General features: G+C 46.2%; 1 protein-coding gene across 7 annotated transcripts in view; it reads right to left on the reverse strand.

The window, feature by feature from the left end:
• The window catches only part of LOC120947233 (cadherin-87A), a 135,386-nt gene that overhangs the window by 13,600 nt on the left and 100,785 nt on the right, over positions 1-21,001 (reverse strand). For all 7 annotated transcript variants that reach the window (XM_049607698.1, XM_040362387.2, XM_049607695.1 and 4 more), the window contains 7 exons: positions 16,687-16,830; positions 12,270-14,083; positions 12,030-12,159; positions 11,580-11,703; positions 10,323-10,383; positions 6,418-6,871; positions 6,230-6,334 (listed from right to left, as the gene is read on the reverse strand). In XM_049607698.1, coding sequence (XP_049463655.1) covers positions 6,230-6,334; positions 6,418-6,871; positions 10,323-10,383; positions 11,580-11,703; positions 12,030-12,159; positions 12,270-14,083; positions 16,687-16,830 — 2,832 coding nt within the window. The remainder of the gene's footprint in view (positions 1-6,229; positions 6,335-6,417; positions 6,872-10,322; positions 10,384-11,579; positions 11,704-12,029; positions 12,160-12,269; positions 14,084-16,686; positions 16,831-21,001) is intronic.

Raw genomic sequence — 21,001 nt, forward strand, 5'->3', positions numbered from 1 at the left:
GCGACAGTACGTGGAAAGTACACCCGATACCGTTCCCAGCATCACGCTACCAAACGCCTGTTAAACACTGATAATTGCCTTATCATTTATGCAAATGATACACTCGATAGTCGAACGGTGCGCCGGCACGCACACGCTCCGTGAGATATATTAACTCACTTATTGGTCCTGCCCAAAAACTGCCACCAACTGGTAAGCACTTGCTGCCTGCCGGTGGATTTTCCGTCAAACCGGACGTGCCTCGCGCAACACGAGAGCAACTGTTCCTAAGCGATACCGAGTACTGGTGCTCTCCTTGCCACAACGCCGGCGCTTCTTGTGTGCCGGGGGTATTTAGAAGCACCGGATTTGATCGGATTTGGGAGTCGAGTTCGGGGAGCCCTGGGCGGCGGGCCAAAAATTGCACAGCACCAGATGACCCGGCATGTCATGTCACGAGCGAAGTAGTTTGTACCCTAGTGACAACAAATTAGATCACCCTCAGCCTTGAGTTCTGTCAACCCACCGAAACACACACGCACACACCAAACTCGTTCGACGAGATTCCCTCTTGGGAGATACTGTCGGAGCTGTCACTGTTCTGTTTCTGGTCGTAAAGGCTGCCGGTTTGCTTTAGTCTGACTTTAAATCGCTGACCAACTTTCGTGGATAAGCAGACGCAGAGGCGAGTGAGTGGCTGTGTGGCCACCCCGCTTTGTGCATTTTATGAGGGTGTATTTTCCGCTTTTATCACTACTAATTTAAAATGGATTTGCTACATTGCTGCAGAGATGGATTCATAATTATTAATGTGCCCGGGGGCGAGGGAGAAGCCTGAGGTCCATGGGGAGTGACACGTGGATGGATAATTTACACTCACATGAGAAACAAAAGGCCGGGCTTTGGTTGGGAATCGAGAAACCATTCTGCAAGAGCGGCAATTAAAATTGATGCGAGATGAAGCCGCAGGACGAGGAAGAAGTACGAGACACCGGGTACGTCTTTCACACATCGTTCAACACATACACACACACACAGTTTAACAGACGCACGGCCGTTTATGTCTCACAAAACCGGTGATGTGGATGATGTACGACCGATAAACGCTGGATAGCAGCAACCCAAGCTCCCGTTGCTGCCGGGTTGGGTAAGGGGCTAGGTTCTTAAGAAAATTCCATTATTTGTACTGTGCTTGGGAAAGCCTCCGTTTTGCGTGCCATGTGGGAACGATACAGGTTTAGAATGAACACATAAATTATTCACCATTGAATGATTCCGACGGGGTGAGCTGAGTCCCGAAGCTGAGGAGTGAAGATGAGCAGGATCGATTGAAATGTTCCCTTAGCGTAGGCAAACCGTTTCTGCTAACATATCCCACAACACCACCATTCTTCTCGGGTACGGGTTGTGGCTGCGAATGTCCGTTTCCGAAAGCTCCCAAACGAACCTAACCGATGGGTAAAGCCCATAATCGTATTATAATTAAAATGCCCTCATCTTACCGCCGCTTTTGTTCTTGGTTGGCAAGAACTGGGTCGGGATTTTCTACCGGATCTGCTTCCATCATACAGAACATGCTATATATGCTAGCACACTCCCGCCCCAGAAAGTGGCTTGATGGAATTGTAGAAACAATTCCTTGGAGAAAGCCCGCTTCCGGTACGTATCGGTACGCTTAGAACCTTCCGGACAAACCTTCCCAACGCTCCACGGAATCGTTCACATACACACCCTCTGCTGCAAGCGATTGGGAGTTTGGGATAGATTTTTACTCAAGAGGAATAACCCCATCGTTTGGTCGATTGTACGGGAGATGATATTGCGGGATCTGTCCGCAGAGCGTTGGGATGAAAACCGGTAGCCGAAATGTTCGGCTCGAGAGAGTTTTGTTTGAATTAATTACAGATCGACGATGAAAGAGTTTTCATCTCTTCGTTTAAGCTGTAGTTGGAATTGGCTGTGTGCTTCGTTTGTTTCATACAGCGGAAGCGATGTGTAATTGAAAGAAGGGATCAAATTTTTGTCTTTTTTATTCTAAGTATGCTTTATGGCTGGAAGCCTGGAGAACAAGTTTCCTTGAAATGGAACGCTCTACCTGCTGGTTTTTGGCCCAGAATTGAAAACAATATTAAGTGAGCCTCCATTCGACCTAGTTAAAGCTTCCTTTTCCCTTGTGTACATCGAACTATCTTCACTTTAATGATTTTTTGCCCCGAACTGCTGTTTCAAATGAGCCGAGAAAACGGGTCCTGCATCGTGTCGTTCCTGCTCAGATTCGAAGTGTGCCTTATCATGCCGAGGGATCAACGGGTGAGTCTCAAGCACATTCTGATCAAACGTACCCGTCCCGGTGTTGTGCAATGCGATATCTCTAGCTTCAGCCAGTAAGCCTCGGAGTATATTGCACCGCAGCTGCACATACCGGTTGCCTTTGCGCTTTCTCGAAAGGCACTTCAACATATTAACACCATCGAGAGCACCAATTCGCCTCCTTCTGGCCCGGGTAGTGGTGGCATCCACTGCTGGTGGATTACGGCACATCGACTCACCCGCCCGACCTCACATCCTCGTAATAAGACTTTTCACCTGTGTCATAACACGCTTGTCAGCGCCTTCTGTCCCAGCCGCCCGCCAAGCCTTCATGCGTCAGTAGACACAACCAGTGTCTGGGCCTGTGTCGTCAACCTGTCTTCAAACCGTACCATTACTCGGGAGAGTATTTTTGGCTTAACGAAAACGCCATTTACGGTAGGATGACTACCCATGCCTGGTTACCCCTGTCCCGCGTTTGGCACCGCCCACCATAACCCCTCTGACCCGGACAGTAATTAACGGAAGTGGTGCAAAGTAACCTTGGTTAGGATAATGCTCAAGAGTCACTCGGTCGGCGGGATGCTTCTCGATGTCATTGGTTTAATTTAGCTCATCTGGCGGTTGGGAAGGGCTGGGGCAGCAGAAAGGGGTGGCAAGCAAGACACTAAGAGCAACCATAGCATCCAGCAGGGATCACGGGGCACCGTATCCATGAAAAGGTGCCACCGTTTGTTCGTAGTGCGAAAAGTTGCCAGGATAGAGGGAAAAAATACACCTACCGACACACACAAAGCACAGACAATCTGACTTCTTACGGCAAAGGGGCACCATCTTCATGCCGTAGTCATGCGACGCCACCCAAACCCGGCTCTCCGTAAAAGGAGAACCTTGTGCGCTATCACGTTCCACTTTAATGGGTTCCTCGGGCTCCCTGGCGTTTCTGGCAGACCAGGGCGTTCGTATGCTGGCGCGAAAGCTGGGTTCCACGCCCGCTGGTTTCTCATTTCCACCCGCTGCAGATGACAGCACTCCAGCCGGAGGCGCGGTGGCTGAACGCGGGACGCGCGATTTGTCTTGATACAGTCTTAATAGAGCACGCAAGAGCGAACCCGGGGCGGATGTTTTTAAAACCATGCTACGTAAACCCATCACCATTCCCATTCCCACGGCTTGCCGGCGTGGGTTGGCGTTTGCATGGATCAAGCACTGCTCCTGAGGATCCCAGCGAGACCCCGTGGGGCGTGGGGGCAAGTGAACGGCACCAGCCGACCGCCGGATGCAGCTTCGTCCGGGACGGGAGGGATTTTACGCTGGTGGGTAACGTTAGGATATTTTCTCATAATTCGCTGGAAGGATGCTTAAAAAAACGCCACCACTAGCAGGAGTTCATCATTGCCACCACGTTGCGATACACACACACAGCGTGAAGCCAAGATTGAGCAGGAAGATCGCGACCGAAAGGGGTGAACCAGAAGTAAAGGAAAAAAACAAGAAAAGGCAGCGCACACGAAAAAACGCGCGATGAAAGGAAACGAAAAGCGATGCAATTTTTCTTCCCGCATGGAATGTCCGTGCCCTCGAACGAGGCCCTGGTGAAATGAGAAATGGTGAGTGGCGGAATTTTTCTCTCCACCGATGGCGAGTGGCAACAGGACGGCGTTAAAACCACTGCGTCGGGAATAAATTGCTTCATTATATGGTACTCTGTTTTCGGAATGGTGTTGCTTTTAGCTATCTTTCTCTTCTTTTTTGTTTTGTTTTCGTTTGATCCACTTGCTGCGGACTCCATGTCCATTTTGCTGGTGTAGCAGTACTTCACGTCCATGGTGCTGGTGTTCTGGTACGTGTGTGAGCTTTGTGTGGCCCGATGAACGCGAAGAAAAAAGCATTCTCCAAGAAACATTAAAACAATTCATGCGAAGTTACGAGAACTTCATTCTGTGGATTTTGAAAAAAAAAATGGACAGAATTGTACAGCTGCACTTGATAGTTAGAACAGTTTATGAAAGTAAATATTAGCTTCATGTGTTTTCCTCCACAGTGTGTTTTTTTTTTTTAAAGGAAAAAAGAAGCTCTCTTTTATATTTTATCTTTTCAACGATAACTTCAAAGAAAACACAAAGAAAACTTTCGCATCTTGCACTACGATAAAGCGCTAGCAGACAATTGATATACAGTAAACAGTAAATTTTCATGAAAACCTATACAAATATCATTCACAAAGAGTCATATTCGTTGGTTTTGGCACCCTGTCAATCTACTTCATGGAATTAAAATTAACTCCGTTTGATGGCGGTCCTAATAAGCAACGAGATTTCACTTACAGGAGGAGTTTTGGTAAAGGGTATTTCAATTGGTGAAGCGATTGTGTAAAAAAATTATCTTTTCTTGCTACGGGTTGAACGAAATGATAGCATGAATTTCTTATTTACAGTTAAAATAGAATAATATCTCTAATTAATTAAATTCGAATGCCTGTTTGCAGCCGGAATTCAGCATAAACCTTTCTGAACAATAAGAGCCACGAGCTTATGAGCATTTATTTCCCATTGAACACACTTCAATTTGGAACATTATATGTCCTTTATAAAGGTTTTCATGATAAAGGTTTTCTGTTATAACAAACTCTCTTTACACTAAACTGCGCATCAGTTCTATTTTCATATTAACTGTAGTTTGCATATCAACCCCGCTACATGGCTTGTCGGGATTGAGTACTAAACAGCACTTAAGTACTGAACATAAACAAACAGTTTTCCTTCGAAACGGATCTAAATCGAGAATACTTGGACAGCATTAATTAGATAGCAACAATAAATGAACTAATTTCGTTGTTTTGTTTAAAGTTACGAAAACGCAGCAGACCATTTATTCTAAAAAATATTCCACATTCATGGTAGTGGTAATGTTGCATGGAAATACGTATATTCGCTTCAATGGAAAATACGATTCGTTGTAGATCTAAATAAACAAACAACTATTTAAAACATGTCTATAACAACAAGCCACAACTTAACAAAATTTTATTACTGGTTAAGTGTAATACTAAATTGCTGAAATTTTTGAATGATTCATCGTAAAATGTATCATGAATTAACAGTATTCTCCATCAACGCATGTTTATACATCATTTGTGGGACGTTTCGAAAAAGGACCGTTTGCTTACCGCATAAAATAACACTTGAGCCTATTTTACGATGGATATTTGATATTTATTAAATTCAACGTACTGTATGTGGCCCACTCGAAGCGGGTTAAAACGACGTCTTCTACTCGATCCTGTATGTATCCGTACAAAGGGAACAAATCTCACCATCACATCACACTGAGAGTATGCCATTTACGTCGAGTACTTTTTGCGCTACAAAACTCCCTATTCCAAACTTTTGTATGACGCTTCTTTTCCTCCACCGCTGAAATGCAACAACACTGCCAACACTCAATCGAGTGTGAAAATTATGCGCATTGCATTGCACAGCGCATATTAACGAGTTTTATTTCCCTCTTTCCTAGTGGTGCCATCAGAGCGAGGAGACTACTTATTCCCTACCGGCAAAACCGAGGTGATCGCATGCAAAGCACATCCCAAACCATTTTCCGTAAAAGCACTCTCGCCTAAAAAGCATTGCACCTCGCCAGCAGCGCAGATATGATTGTCGCAGCAAATTTGCAAATCAATCGATCATAGCTCGCTCGCGTTGTGGGATTTTCAGCACAACAGTTCCGCACATCGGCACGGCTTAGACCGGCAAGCAGCGATCCATTTTCCATTTCCCGAATGGACTCATTTGCATGTGTTGCTGTGCAGAGTACACCCTCGGTAAGGGATCGGTTGGAAACGAACTGACTAATGGGAACTTGCCTCCGATTTTCAAATTGCTAGTTTTGCGAGCAAAGCCGTCCCCACGTCCCCGACTGGGTAATCTTTTGCACTTACCGGTGGCTCTTCATTAACGTCCGTAATCGTGATGATGAGAAGTCCTTCGCCCTGTTGGATGGATGGTGCCGTCGTATCGGTCACGAGTACCGTGATGCGTATGACCTGGAAATTGCAGACAAAGCGAAACATTTATGAAACACGATTCATGCCACTACACTTCACTCCACTCCGTGTCAAACGCTTACCGCAAAGCTGTCCCGCAGCAAGCGTCGATTCACAAACACCTTGCCGGAACGATCGATCATAAACATATCCTTGAAGTCTTCCATCTCGCCCACCTCCTTGCCGTTCTTGTCCACCGCGGTGATTGGCTCGGTGGCCGCATAGTCCAGCGACTCGCTCGATGCCACGTCCGGATCGACGGCGACCAGCGTATGCACCAGCGTCCCGATCGGTGCATCTTCGCTCACCTCCGCCCGTTGCGTGGTCGGCGTAAAGTAGGGCGCCTTATCGTTGCTGTTGATAATGCTGACCGTCAGCATCGTCGTGCCGGACAGGCTGGGTGTGCCGGAGTCGGACGCCACAATCTCCATCTGGTACGTGTTGCGTCGATCGTAGTCCAGCTTGCGGGCAATGCTAACGACACCGGTCCTATTGTCGATCGCGAAATCATCAAAGCTACCCTGCTGAATGCGATACCTTGCGGGAAGAAAAGGGTACAAACAGACACACACACACATTAAACACCTCCAATCAATGCAAATAAACCGAAAAAGCCGATGCAAAACAAACAAAGCGTACAATTCATTGTAATTTCAAGTAAAACTTTTAAGCTTCCTTCGAGCCGCCATTCCCCCGTTTCTTTGTCTTTGTCCCGGGTCAATCTCGGCCTTAGGCTTGGCATCGGCTTACCGCTCTCACCTTTATTACATTAGCGAATGCAATTAGGGTTCACAGACACAGTGTGGGAAGGTGGGAAGGTTTCGGGGTCTACAAATTGAAAGTGAGTAGCGAATTGCAAATCGACTTCTGCCGAAATCGTTTGCATATTTAATGAGAATTTTGGTGCTGCTGGCCTAATTAAAATTCAACAGGACGTTCCACCGCCTTTTCCCGAGCTTGGCGCACTTGGCACGCGAACCAAAAAGGCAAGATAAAACCGAGCAAGTAACAAAAAAACGCACAAACACACACACACACACATTAAGCTAAGAACACTGCTCTAATTAATGGGCTGAGGTTGCGTCCCGGGGAAAGATTATGATTCGCAACGGGAAGATGGTGGAAGGAAGGGGCGTTTTTTTGGTCCTCGACACCTCAATCCACTTCTGAATTGGAAATAAGCGGACGCCTGAGTGCTCGGACCGTGCACGGATTTTAAAAACCGAAATTCATTACATGCACTTTGGCAACAAAAATGTTACCAATTTAATCACCCAAAACAGCCACTCTCTCGCTCTTAGGCTTTAGTCTATAAAAAAAAGTTTTGCATTTTCTTCCCTAACTCCTCACTGGTCTATTTGTGATGGACACGGTTTCTCCATGAAATCTGGCAACAAGCCCCAAATGCCATGGGCATCTCTAACCCGGGCTCTCCCATCCCAAATGATCTTATTTAAAGCTTTGCTCCTCGAACCGGCGGGACAAGAGCTTTCCAGCTGCCAAGGTAATCAAAAACGCGAACACAAATTAGGTCGCCGGTCAAGGATGAAGTGGTGAACCGTGGGCATTGCGGCGCTCTTCCTACCGAAGCGTTGCATGAGTCTTAATTTGTGTTTGAGCTTTAATCTCATTTAACCCGTCTACACTGACACTCTCTCTCCCTCTCACACACTCTATCGCTCTCTCGGTCATTCCACCTTTGTCGTATCGTACTTTATGATTGGTACTTTTCGAGCAGGGCGACCACACCTTTTGCACGAAAATGCTAGGCGCGGTGGGCGCTCAAGTTTCGTTCCCCTTTCATTCGTAAATCTAAACAAGAATTTGATTAAAATTTAACTTTATTTATGGCAGCTCCCAACCCATCCACAACAATGCTCGCTATGATACAGGCGTTTCATAGTGGACCATTTTTGGAACCCCCCTTTTAACCGATTCCAGCCCTTCTTGTTGCTTGTTTGATTTGTCCCAGTCAATTATGCTGTGCCTCGATGCAGCTACAGCGCGGGAACATGCTCGGTTATTGTGATTTTCCTCTTTGCTGCTTCCGATTCGTTCTCGATGTGCCCGTGGATCCGGGGACTCGTCCCGTGTCGTACCGTGTGGTTGTACGCTCGATTGTACTTGTGCATGTTTGCCGGGGCCGTGTATTTTCCGCATTTTTGTACACGTTCGGTTTCGGGTTTTACAACAACTACATCAGTAAAATCGATGCTCGAACTTCGTAGTTTCGCTGTTCTTGTTGGGCCAGAGCGCGGAAGCGTGGGGTTCGGTTTACATGATCCCTACAGGTTTGATGTTGTGTTTTATGCCGCCAGGGCGCAGGACGGGGGTTGCCATTCGGGATGGCGGATGCTGGAGTGCAATCGGTTCGCAAATAGTCAAAATAGGCCGATATGTTTGCATAAAACACGGGTAATCTTGTACCGTGCAAGGTAATTTATAAATGGTTACACGCACTTCCGTTTTTGTACACAGTGCATGTATTATTAAGCAAGCAGCGTGTAGTAGACATTGGTGAATCTATTTACTTGCATTTTAACTGTTTTACTATTCCAAAGTATTGCATATTTCATCACATACCTTTCTTTAAAAAAAACTCACCAAACGAAGCAATCAATTTGTTTGAAACGTAACAAACGTATATTTAGTTAGAGTCTGCCAAATATTGTCTTAAAGATGGGAAAAATTAGTACAAAAATAAGTAAAATTACGATTTACTATTATTATTATTATTATTTATTTATTTATTTAATAAAGACTTAAAGCCTCATTTGGTCCTTTTATTAAGCTACCTATTTTTACCGATTTTCCCTTTTACGATATTTAGGGTCAACTGCATGGTTCTGTATAAAGTATGGGCATAATTTCGGCAGCCAAAAGGCAAACTCTTCATAAAAAACTACTTTGAATCATAAAAAACCCTAATAATCGCATCGTTACTTATTAAGGTAATCAAGAAACGATAAAGGCCATTAACAAAACGAGAAAACGGCAGAAGGCTTGACTGAGGCGCTTGTTTTGTTTCCTTATGACGCATTAGAACCAACAAATGACTTCAAACGGATATTTAACGGCTGTTTCATCCATTTTCTTACCGATTTTTTGTTTGTTACCATTTCAATGTTCCATGTAATCAATTCTATGAACTTTCCCATTTGCAATAAACACCATCATCTTCATCATCATAACCATCATCGATTGGTTGTCGTTCGCCCTGCCCCGTGGTTTTCGATGGGAAGCTCGTATGCAAGCCTTTAGAGAACAGAGCGCAGCTCATCTACCGAGGGACAAAATCTCGACGTCTCCGGAAGCGGAAGCGAGTAAAATGGACATTGATGTCGTTTTGCAACCGAAACCCTAACCGCACCCAACCCACCACCATCGCTGGCGGGAGGGAGTAGAGATTGAAAGAGCATGGAATGAAGTAGCATCGAAGAATCGGAAAGCTCGGCCCTCGCTCGATTACCCCGTTCCGTAACAGGCGAACCTTCGGTATGAATAAATAAAGGTAAAACAAGGAAAGGTTTAGGTCATATATTCGCATTTACAGCACAACCTTTACCCCTTGGCTTCCGCAATCTCCATCCCTCACGAGATTGAATCGCTTCCGTTCATGATCGAACGAGTTTCTTCAACAGCATCCTTTCGGAAGGAGCCGCCCCTCCCGACGCCTCGACCCGTTGGGCCATGAACGTGCCACAGCCGCACACCATGTCCCGTAACGCAGGGAAGGATTGAAAACACGGGTACAACAGGATAAAATAATCAAGTTATTCTAAAAATTTATTTTTATAGCCTTCGAACCAGTGCACACAACGGTACAGCCCGGGCACCGGGCACCGTACGGTACCAGGGCCGTAGAATCGATCGAAAATTGGTTATGGGGGTTTCTCTCGGCTCGGCTTTCCATCGCTGCTCATCCCGTTCACACGGGACGGGGTATGCGGTTTGTGGAAACATGGTGTAAACGAAATTTAAAATTTACCTGATCTCCGCATTGATTCCTGTATCCAAATCGATCGCTTGCAGTCGCTCCACTACGGTGCCTGGGAAATTGATTGGAAAACAGAAAGAAACACGAACGTAAATCAATTATTTGGGCTAGCTTTCGCTGGTAGAGCTGTAAAGTAAGATGAGTAATGTGATGGTAAAAACACAATAGAAATAATGTAAGCGCGCTTGAGTGGTAGTTACGCCAGGCAATAACACGAGAGAATTTCACAAGAGCCGTTAGTTTGCAAGAACCGCAGTGCACACGAAAACAGTGTCAAAGTCGCTGTTTTCTGAAAAACGAACCAAATATTACGCAAAATGCCAATGTACTGGTGTAACATAAACCTGCCAAAGACTAGCAATAACGATAGTGACGATATTAATGCGAAATGGTATCGGGTCCCGTCGATCCCCCCAGTCACCAGGGAAATTCGGGATTCGGAAATCGAGCTCGTCAGACATAATATCGAGAAACATTGATGTTAAATAAACTTGACTCTACGCTCAGCATGGAACCACATGCCCGTAAGAGAACTGCGTCCTCTCGGGGGACGGGGTTAGAGGAAATTTCCGAATGTCGATCGATACCGGTACCGGGCATGGATATTGACATGGCATGGCAGACGAACCGCAACCATCCAATAACGTTCGATAGGATTAATATCTTTTGACGAGTTCGTTTGATGAGGAAACTCCAATAAGACCCGCTTCGGGGACGAGATTGCATGACAACAGTGCTGTGGTGGGAGGGAGAGAAAACGTGGAGTTGGATGGAGCAAAATGTTCATAAACTTAACTTGTTTACAAATACCAACAGTGGCACTGTGTGCAGCCGATAACCCATCGTGCTGAAGCCTATGCTTTCCCATTGAAGTTGATATTTCCGATAAGTAAGCTCCAATTTCATAGTGTGTCTTTGCGAAAGTAGTTTCTATCGCACTGCCAGAACTATGTCTTAATTCGCTCTCTAAGCATTTGGACAGTGTCTCGCTACCGCTGCCCGTCTGTGCCCGCTCCTGTGGTAAACTTTCTCCCACCAATGACAACAAACAGCGGCAGCCGGGGCTGAGTAAAGGAACTTAAATACTTGGGAACGAGCTCTTGAGCGCTTCGAGGCAACTAAGGCAGCGTAACTTCACTTTTGTCTTGTTCATCACCCATTATAAAAGGAACGCCATTACTACCACGATTGCGGCACGGCGAGAAGGTGTGGGCCAACTGGTGTGCGGCAACTTACGGAGCAACTTACCGATTGGAAAGTTTTCCTCGATCGAGGTGAGATAGTTTTCCCGAGCAAACTGCGGTGCGTGGTTATTAACGTCTCGGATGGTGATGTTCACATTGCAGAGCGTCGTGTACAGCCCATCGGTAGCCTGCGAAGGGGAACGAGGTAATGTCGGAGGTTAGTGCAATGGTTTAGAAATTGTTCGAATGCGATCTGCAAGACCAGACCAGAATAGGTATTAGGTCGAATTTTTGCCTCCCAAACCCTCGCCCAACTCCCTGCAGCAGGTAAGGTCCCGCTAGCAAGGATCCAATGGGATGGGTTAGTACACGGCCACCGTACGGAACTGGTGCTCAAACAACCGTGCAAGGAAATGTTAATCAAGAGGAATTTCTAATTAGATATAGTAATGGCCCGACAGGGACTGCAGGTACTGTAGCATCCAATGCAAACCCGCCCCGGTGGCTCACTCACCTCGACGCCAAAGAACACATTTTCCGACCTTAGGTGGTTCACATCGAGCGCAACCGTTTTCGATATCGTCAGCTGACCGGTGCGTTTATCGATTTCGAAATGCCGTGTGACGGCCTCGTTGCCGATGATGCTGCGGAGAAATGGCAGGGGGAAGAGCGGTTAGATTGCATCTGGGTCTAATCGATTTCCGACACAAACCGTGTGTAGCCCGGGCCGGGCCCGGGTCGCACCACTACTTACCGGTAGTTGATTTCGGAAACGACGTCCGGATCCCGGGCCCTAATGATGAGCGGTGGCTCGAACGCTGTCGCACCCTCGTCGACCGACGCCCGGTACAGGGGGCTTTCACAGACCGGCGGCGAATCGTTCGCATCGAGCAGGCTGATCCGCACCGATACGACCGACGTTTGTCCCCGGCCCTCGTCGTCGGTCGCCCGGTACGAAAGGTAGTACACCGATTGTGTTTCGTAGTCGAGGCAGGGTGCCTTGCCGGGGCCGTCCGATTGCCGCGGGTGCTGTATATCGTTCGTGAGCAGCGGCTCGATGCGAACCGTAGTCGGTAGGGCCAGCTCCTCCACCAGCTGCTGCTGCTGCTCCAGTGTGGTCGTTTCGAAGCTATCGTAGAGTGTTGATATTGTCGGCGGTGCTATTACGTTCACGTCGTGGTACTCGTTCGATTCGCCACTGTTGACAATGCGATACGTCATGTACTCGATGCCCCGGGCCGATGCGTTCTGGTGCTGCTCGTGCTGCAGATCGGACCGGGTCGGTATTTGGCGCCGCCGTCGCCGAACGAGCTGGCCGGCTACCGGTTGCATCTCGCCGGCGGTACGTTCGACACCGCTGCCGGGACAATCGGCCACCGAGATGGCACCCGTTATCGCGTCCACGCTGAACAGCTCCGAGCCCGTACCGGACAGCGAGTACCGTATGCCCTGGTCCCCGTACAGGCCCGAGTCGAGATCTTTCGCCGTGATCGTCGTTATCAGCTGCCCCGGATGGGCCGTCTCCGATACGGTGGTCGAGTACGAGTCCTGCTCAAACGTGGGCCTGTTGTCGTTCGCATCCGTTATTGCCACGGTCAGCGTGGCCGTCGACGATAGCTTGGGGTTGGTTTTCGTTTCTTCCGCTATCAGCAGCACGATAAACTTGCGCTGGTTTGGATTTTCGTAGTCGAGCGTACCGTTGGCGACGCGGATGCTGATCTGCGACGAGCCGGTTACCAGCTTCGGCTCCACGTCGAACACGTTCGAGACGTCGTTCAGGCGCAGCGCAAACTCTGCATTCTCCCCCACGTCCGGATCGCGCACGCTAATCTCGAGCGGCAGTGGCGTGCCCGGGGCCGTGTTTTCCGACAGTGACACAAAGTACTCGGTTTTGTTGAACATCGGCGGGGAGTCGTTAACGTCGCGAATCGTGATGGATGCTTGCGTGCTGGCGACGGTCAGATTGTCGTTGCCCGGCACACCGTCCACCACTTCGCGCGCCTTCACCGTCAGTATGATCAGCCCGGTATCGTCCGGCAGCGCTTCCTTGTCGAGGGGCTTCGCTGTCCGCAGCTCGCCCGTGTGTTTGTCCAGCAGGAAGTAGTCCATCGGGTTCGTCACCAGCTCGTACACAATCTTGCGCGGCTGGCCCCGGTCGCCGTCCCGCGCCTGTATCACCATCACGAGCGTGCCGATCGGGCTGTCCTCGTTGATGACGGCTGCCAGCGAGCCCTGAAACACGGGCGGCGCGTTCTGCACGTCCCGGACGTGTATCTCCAGCCCGGCCGAGGCATTGTACAGCCCGTCGCTGGCGTCCAGCAGCACCTGGTAGATCATGCGCTCGTTGTAGTCGAGCGGTTGCTTCAGCACGACCGCCGCCGTCAGCCGGTCCTGCTGGCTGTCCGTCACCTCGATCGCAAACTTTTCGCACGCGTCCGGATTCTGGGGCTGCGGAATGCACGACACGTCCAGGTTCTCGCCAACGGTGTCCCGGTCCGTCACCAGGATGCCGTCGAAAATGGTCGTTCCTGGTAGGGCATTCTCCAGCACCTCCGTCTCGTACGGTACCTGCGAGAGGATGGGGAAAGCAAAAAAAGCAAAAACAAAGGTCCGGAATGAGAACTCCACTGGGATTACAATCTTTTCCATTAAAATTACAATTCAATTCGCTCAACGCTTCCTCCCGTTCCATCCCTTTTTATAATTGCTGACCCTCATTACCCATTCCTACTCGGGAATGCAAAACCAACCGATCTCCCTGCGGAATAACCGCACACCAGCTGGACACACTGTCAGCTGTGGGGGAAAAATTCCAACCAACCAGAAAACCGGAAGGTCCAATCGAACGACCCGGGCTCCCCGAAATACCCGTACGGGGTGGGTAAAATGTTTGCATTCCGAAGTTTAAATTAGTTCCAAATGCCGAAACGGGTTACTGCCCGGGCCTTGCGTGGACGAACGGACAGTCTGCCACAGCTCCATTTCCGGTGCGGCAGAGCGGCACACAAGGGCCGAGGTCGAAAGTAGAGATTAATCATCCCGGGCTATAATGGTCCCGTACCCCGAGCTGTGCCTGTGTGTTCCGTTCGATGGCTGGAGCTTTTCGGGTGCACTGTGTGCGAGAAAACAAGCATGCTCCACACTTTCGTTCCAGAGGACGCAAAACGCCAGAGCACATACCCAGACACACGTACACAAATAGTTCCAAACAAGGTGACAAGGTGCTGTGGCAACCGGGGGAGGGAAAAAAACTGTGTCCACCATGGAACCGGGCGAGTTTATTGAAATTGTTTAAAATGGGAAACTTTTCCTATTTATTATTGCACAACACGAAACTAATTTCACTTCAATGAGTTCACCGTCACAGTTGGTGTCGTTCCTGCTTTCATCAACCGACACAGATTTCTTTGCGCCGGTGGACAGTTCTCGTGTTGGTGCTGCTTTTTTCTTCCCCCGCATGTATACACCAGGGAGAAATGTGCAGAGGGGAGGGGGTCTGTTCGCGTCACACCGCTTGCAAGCTTCTCGTGGTTTTCGTCACGATCGAACGAGTTGCCGGGAAAAACTGTTTTTTTTTTATCATCATTCCCGCGCTGGTTCGCAACTAACGCGAAAGTTGCGATGATAAAATGGGAAAATGGCAAAGTGATAGATGGATAGCAGCTAGCAACAAGAGTGTCGAACAAACAAACAAAAACAACACAAAAAAACAGGATTCCCCTTGACAACGCGAGCAGCGGCAGCGAACGAAAAGTTTTACTGATTTACTGAAGATCCGATGAACCAGTCAGGTGAAAGGCAAATGACACTACTGCCCTGAAAGGTTACTGCTGCGACGGCATGTGCCATTGACACTTCCCAGCAATAGTGCGCCATCAAAAGAAAAAGATATTTTTAGACATCGCGAAACGCAAAATAATCGACGAGTTTTCAAATATTGCAGATGTGTTGAAAATTTAACAAACAAACTACCATGTTGAAAGCATTCAAAGCTCTCAGAGCAAGTACATTTTAAAAAAATGGAACTAAAGAACAATTTGTACTTTTAAATAGATGCGCAACTTCGCTGTAGGTAATGTAGCTATTTTTAAAATTAAAAAGAGCTCAAAATTGTACAATATTAACTTTTTATGATACATTACTTCATCCAAATTCTCTGTCAATATAAATAAACGGTTGTTCTTTTTCCACTCTTTTTAGTTACATCGATATATCATCATCATGTATAGATATATTGAGTCAACTGGTTCTACAGCGCCTTCATAACTATATGGACAGTTGTTTTTCGTGGATTTGTAGAAAATCCAGAGGAGATAGATAAAAACATGTAAATTATGAATTGTGAAAAATACTATTTCACTTTATTATTTATATATTTTTTAATTTTCAAACCTATTATTTTTTTGATTTTCAAACTTATTACAAAAACTCGAATTTAGCGTCGTAGCATAACCATAAAGACGCTTCGAAAAATAAGTGTTACGTACAAACAAATGCAGTAAAAATCGTCCAAAAACATAAATAACATATTTTAGGAAAGTTGCATAGAATTAAATTTTTTAAGTGATTTAAAAAAAGTGTTTATTCATGAGTTTTACATAAAACCTAATTAAAAACCTATAAAAAAGTTATGAAAAATCACCATGAGTACATTAAAGCATATTTAAGTACTAAACACCTATTTTTCGAGTTGTCTTTATAGTTATGGTACGACCCTAAATTCATTTTTTCGTAATAAGTCGTGTAAAAATGATTTTAAAAATTCGAAAAAAATATATACAAAGATGTGAAATAGTATTCTGTACCATTCATAAATTCACTGGTGTTATCTATCTCCTCTAGATTTTCCGCAAATCACGAAACACAACTTTCCATATAGTTATGATAGGCGCTGTATAAATCTAATTATATCCTACGGCAATATCTTGAAATTTGTCTGCAAAAATATGACGTTTTATCTGTTTACAATGCTTAAGTTTATACCGTACATTCTCTTATTTAATTTAACTGCCCATTTATAGTAGTCTAAGATATTGTTTTAGGAATAAAACATCGAATTATAATTCCTCTATTTCATCTTTAGGAAATCACGCACAGGCACAGCAAAGGATACAAAAATTAAGACAGAAAACGAACGCAACGAAAACAACGAGTTAAATACAGCGACTTACATTCTGAAACTCCGGCGGGTTATCATTCTCGTCCAGCACGATGATGGTGATCGGAACGTTAACTATGTTGTCATTCTCGGACTCGATGCCGGTTGCGCTGACACGGTCCCGAATCGAAACGGAGAAGGACAGCGTATCCTGAGCCTGAAACAAACGAGAGCAAAGAAAAGTGAATCAACTAACTAAATAACGCAATGAATGAGAGGGGTAAAGAATGCTGCCCATAATGTAACAGCACTATTATCTTGGTGCACCGAGACTACCAAACCGCCGTGGCATTTCGTTCGAAGTCTTTGGGACAGTCCCTTTGGCCTTTGGTCAAACACCGCCGATATAAAGCACTATTGAACCTTGCCTTTGGTTTGGGCGTACCAACCCATCACTGCAGCTTAGTTTACTGATGGCGAAAACACCAACCCACGATCGTGCTATCGATCGATCTTCTCTACCGAATGAGTATGTGTGTGTATGCTGCTGCTGCTGGTTATGATACGGATATTGTTTTTACTTCCGTTTGATGTGATGTGTTTGTCGATTGAGTATTTATTTATGTTCGGTCTCGGACGAATTTCGGCGTCTGGCTTTAGCGTGTGCTGTGTTTTCTCTCGTTCCTTCAGGGCCGCCGGCGACACCCACGTGCCGATACGGCAGTAAACGTACCCGTGCACAGCAACCAGGTAGAAAATCAATTGCAATCGAACCCAAAAAAAAACAAAAAACAAGAGAACACCACTAGAAATGGAAATCAGGCAAGCTTTTCGCACCACAGTATAAAAAAAAACAACCTAGAAACAGAAAAATACCAACAGTTTGCTCACACAAAAAAACCCAAAACACACAGAAAAATGCAGACAGAATAAATAATTCTATTTATGCAGAATGTTTATTTTGGTGGATGATTTTTTTTCTTCTTTATCTTCCTCCACCAAACTTTGCCGTATTGTGCTCGCAATGTGGCCACTCGTCACGAACGCGGCTTTATTCATAATATGTTCACCAGTGCAATTGTGTTTGATTTTTGCCTTTGCCAACATTTATAACATCCACTCCAATCAGCACAGGTATGGTCCGGTGCTGCATCGCAAACAAACGACATAAAAAAAAATCCGCTTGTATCATTATTGTGATGCGGCACAAACTGTCAAGCACCAAGCCCACACGACAAAGCTCTCACGACATTCGGCGCAGCGCGTGATCAAAAGGCAGCTCTCTAGATACTGACTTTGCCTCTCTGTGTGTGCTTGTATGTGTGTGTGTGTGTGTGTGTGTGTGTGTGTGTGTGTGTGTGTTTGAATTTTAGTACAAAATTCGATAACCGTATCCTACGCAGCAAGCCACGCAAAAACGGACAAAATAATCATATCGATTGCACGCCGCAGCTCAGTTCAGAAGAAAAACAAGCGAAAGGCGGAAATTTCATCTATAAAATGGAATGGATACTAACGTTGCGCCTACTGCAACGCACCCCCGCATCGGAATAGTGCATCTGAACAAAGTGTAATTGCATTTTTGAGCAGCACATCAAGCAAGGAAGCTATCGGGAAACATAGATCGAGAGGGAAATTCCCCACCTTCACAGCTCACATTTCTCGTTGACTTCCGTTTCTGTGCGCACATGGCACAGCATCGCATCAGCAATCGGGTGCATTTTTGTCGCACCCTTATTAAGTTTTTGTGTGCGTGTGTGTTTCACTTTCACGCGCCGAGAACGCTTTTACCGATACTGACTTGCAAATCACGAAAGGTAGTAGATGTCCCTATTCACTGTAGTCAACAACAACAACAAAAACACAAACATTGCACAGAATGGCGCGCAATGCTGCATCGCCCCTCTTTTTCTGCTGTGCATCGATGGCAATGGTGTATGCATCATCATCATCATCATCAAACACGAGATAGAAACTAGAAAACTTTCACGTTCACCAGCACCACCAAGCAGGGGAATAAAAAAACGGCACACAAAAAACCCATTCATAAAATTCTTTCCCCATCAGTCTCTGTTCGGTTTCGGTGTTTGGGTAGTTTTTTCTTGCTTTCATTTTTTCCCACCCACTACACGACGGATCGCACTAATATAAGCGGCAAAAGGTGCACCAAAACCCATCCATGACTCATGCGAAACCAGTCGCAAAACACATCGCAGAACGATACGAAGCTGACGGTTGGCACCGATGCGAAGTTAAATAAATTTATCCATCCAATATTGAATTTTCACTCAGCGTGCTTTTTCGCTCGCCGAGTGCCGGCTTTGACCTCAGGGCAAACATTAGCCTGTGAAAGTGGCGGCCGTAAACTGGCGCCCTCAAGAATACAAGGGCACTGTCGTCTCACATTTATCGTTTGCCAAATGCCCTCCGCCAACTCAAAAAAAAAAAAACACACACACACACACACTGAAAACTTATCCCATCGTTGTGCTTTGGCACGGCACATCGACATCGAAATTGGACATTTTTATACCGCTTTTTATCTGGATAAAGGATGCTGTGTGTGTTTGTGTTGGATGGCAATTTTCGCAAGCCATAACTTAATTACCTGTGTCCAATCACTCGATTATGGCACGATGGTTGGCGAAATTCCTACAGCTAGGCTGACGGACCAGTCTACTGGTGCAAACATGCTCATGGTTCGTACCCCGGCCACTCCAAAACCGAAAGCGTTCAGCCATTTAATCAATTTTATAAACTTACATCGCACGAACCATCGAGCGAAGTTCAACATTTCGCTGCACTAAATTGGTTGACGGAGTGGAATCTGCTGTTTCTGAAGCGAAGGACACCGAAGGGCAAGGGACGGCGGCACTATCGGGCTGGAGTGGGAAATTCTTCTCGTCAGAAGAACCGTACCGAAGTGAAAACATGTGAAGATATTTTTCAGTGTCGGTGCTCCGGATGTGCGCACACCGGCGGTTCCTACTGAAACTAGCAACACACACACAAACACACACACACACACGAGTGGTATAAGAACATTTGTCTGTGTGTCGAGGCAAACGGGGTAAGCGCCAAATGCCGCTCACACTTCGACCGGGTCGGGATGCTGAGTTGTCGATATTAATTTTATTTTCCAATTTATTGATCCTTTCTTCGCTCGAAAGCCCGGTTCGGTACGAAAAATCGAATTCGTTCGTGCCATTGAACTGTTTGTCGTGCCAGAGTACAAGCAGTGTGTGTGTGTGTGTGAGAGAGTGTATGTGGGTATGGGAAGACATCGATGCTGCTTTTGCTTTTTTGATCCAGTTCAAGTTGTTCTTCCCTCCCCTGTATTCGCTTTAACATCATTCACTCGCCAAAATTGACCCTCAGAAGAGATTATGGGTGGTATGTGTATGTGTGTGGGAATGATCTGGTGGTAGTGCTTGTTGGTATTTTATTTCCACCTCTTTTTGAAGAGAACTGTTCTAACATCTACTGAAGCGATCGATAACGATGGGAATGGAAACGCCCCGATACCAACAGTCCTTGCGGGCTCACCGATACAATTCTACGTACGCGTGTGGCAAGGATTGGAACAGCATTCCCACGGCTCATGGTCCAAACAAGCATTACCACGTAAATCTAGCGCTGAACCAAACTTTGGAGCAGGCTTCTGAGAAGCATCGGCTACTGGTTAGCCTTTTCCTTGCTGGATCAGAAGCTAGCTACCAGATGTATGTTGTGCCCTATCTAAACTTGTTCTCATCGAATTATGCCGAAAAGGGAAACTAATTCATGAGAAGTTAGAGAAGCAAACATAAAAAAACTATCAAGGTGGAAAGGATGTTTTTAAGTGATTTTATAAATATCCAGGAAGCTTGTTATTTACAAGGGGCAACTGGCAAATTCAAATAAATTTCTCATTTAACAAATAAAAAAAGTGAGGAAATAGTATCATATTGATCAAATATGAGTATATATATTCAGTGTGACTATTCAGTTATTTCTTTAGCAGCTAAACCCACCAAACAAAATACCTCTAGTGCCTTCTCTTTATAGTGTAGATTGTTAGATCATTTGAAAAATTCTCCTAAAGCTTTATATTACCAACTCTATGAAGCCGTTTAATCTCGAAGTTACTTTGCACGTTTCCCAACGCATTACAAAAAAGAGAAATAATACATTATCCAGAATAAAACCCACAACGCACCTTTCAATTCCATCCTATGATTGATGGTGCATTGCCCGTTGGCTTGGTGCTTTAAATTTCGTTACATTAGCTTTCACACATACAGAGTTTATCTTTTCCCGGGCATGTGCAACAGAAATCCAGCGCAAATGCTATGCCAATTACTGGAATCCCGTAAAGCAAAGCGCAATCTGTCACCGCCCACCCTCCC

Source organism: Anopheles coluzzii, chromosome 2 (assembly GCF_943734685.1).
Source record: "Anopheles coluzzii chromosome 2, AcolN3, whole genome shotgun sequence".
Taxonomy (NCBI): domain Eukaryota; kingdom Metazoa; phylum Arthropoda; class Insecta; order Diptera; family Culicidae; genus Anopheles; species Anopheles coluzzii.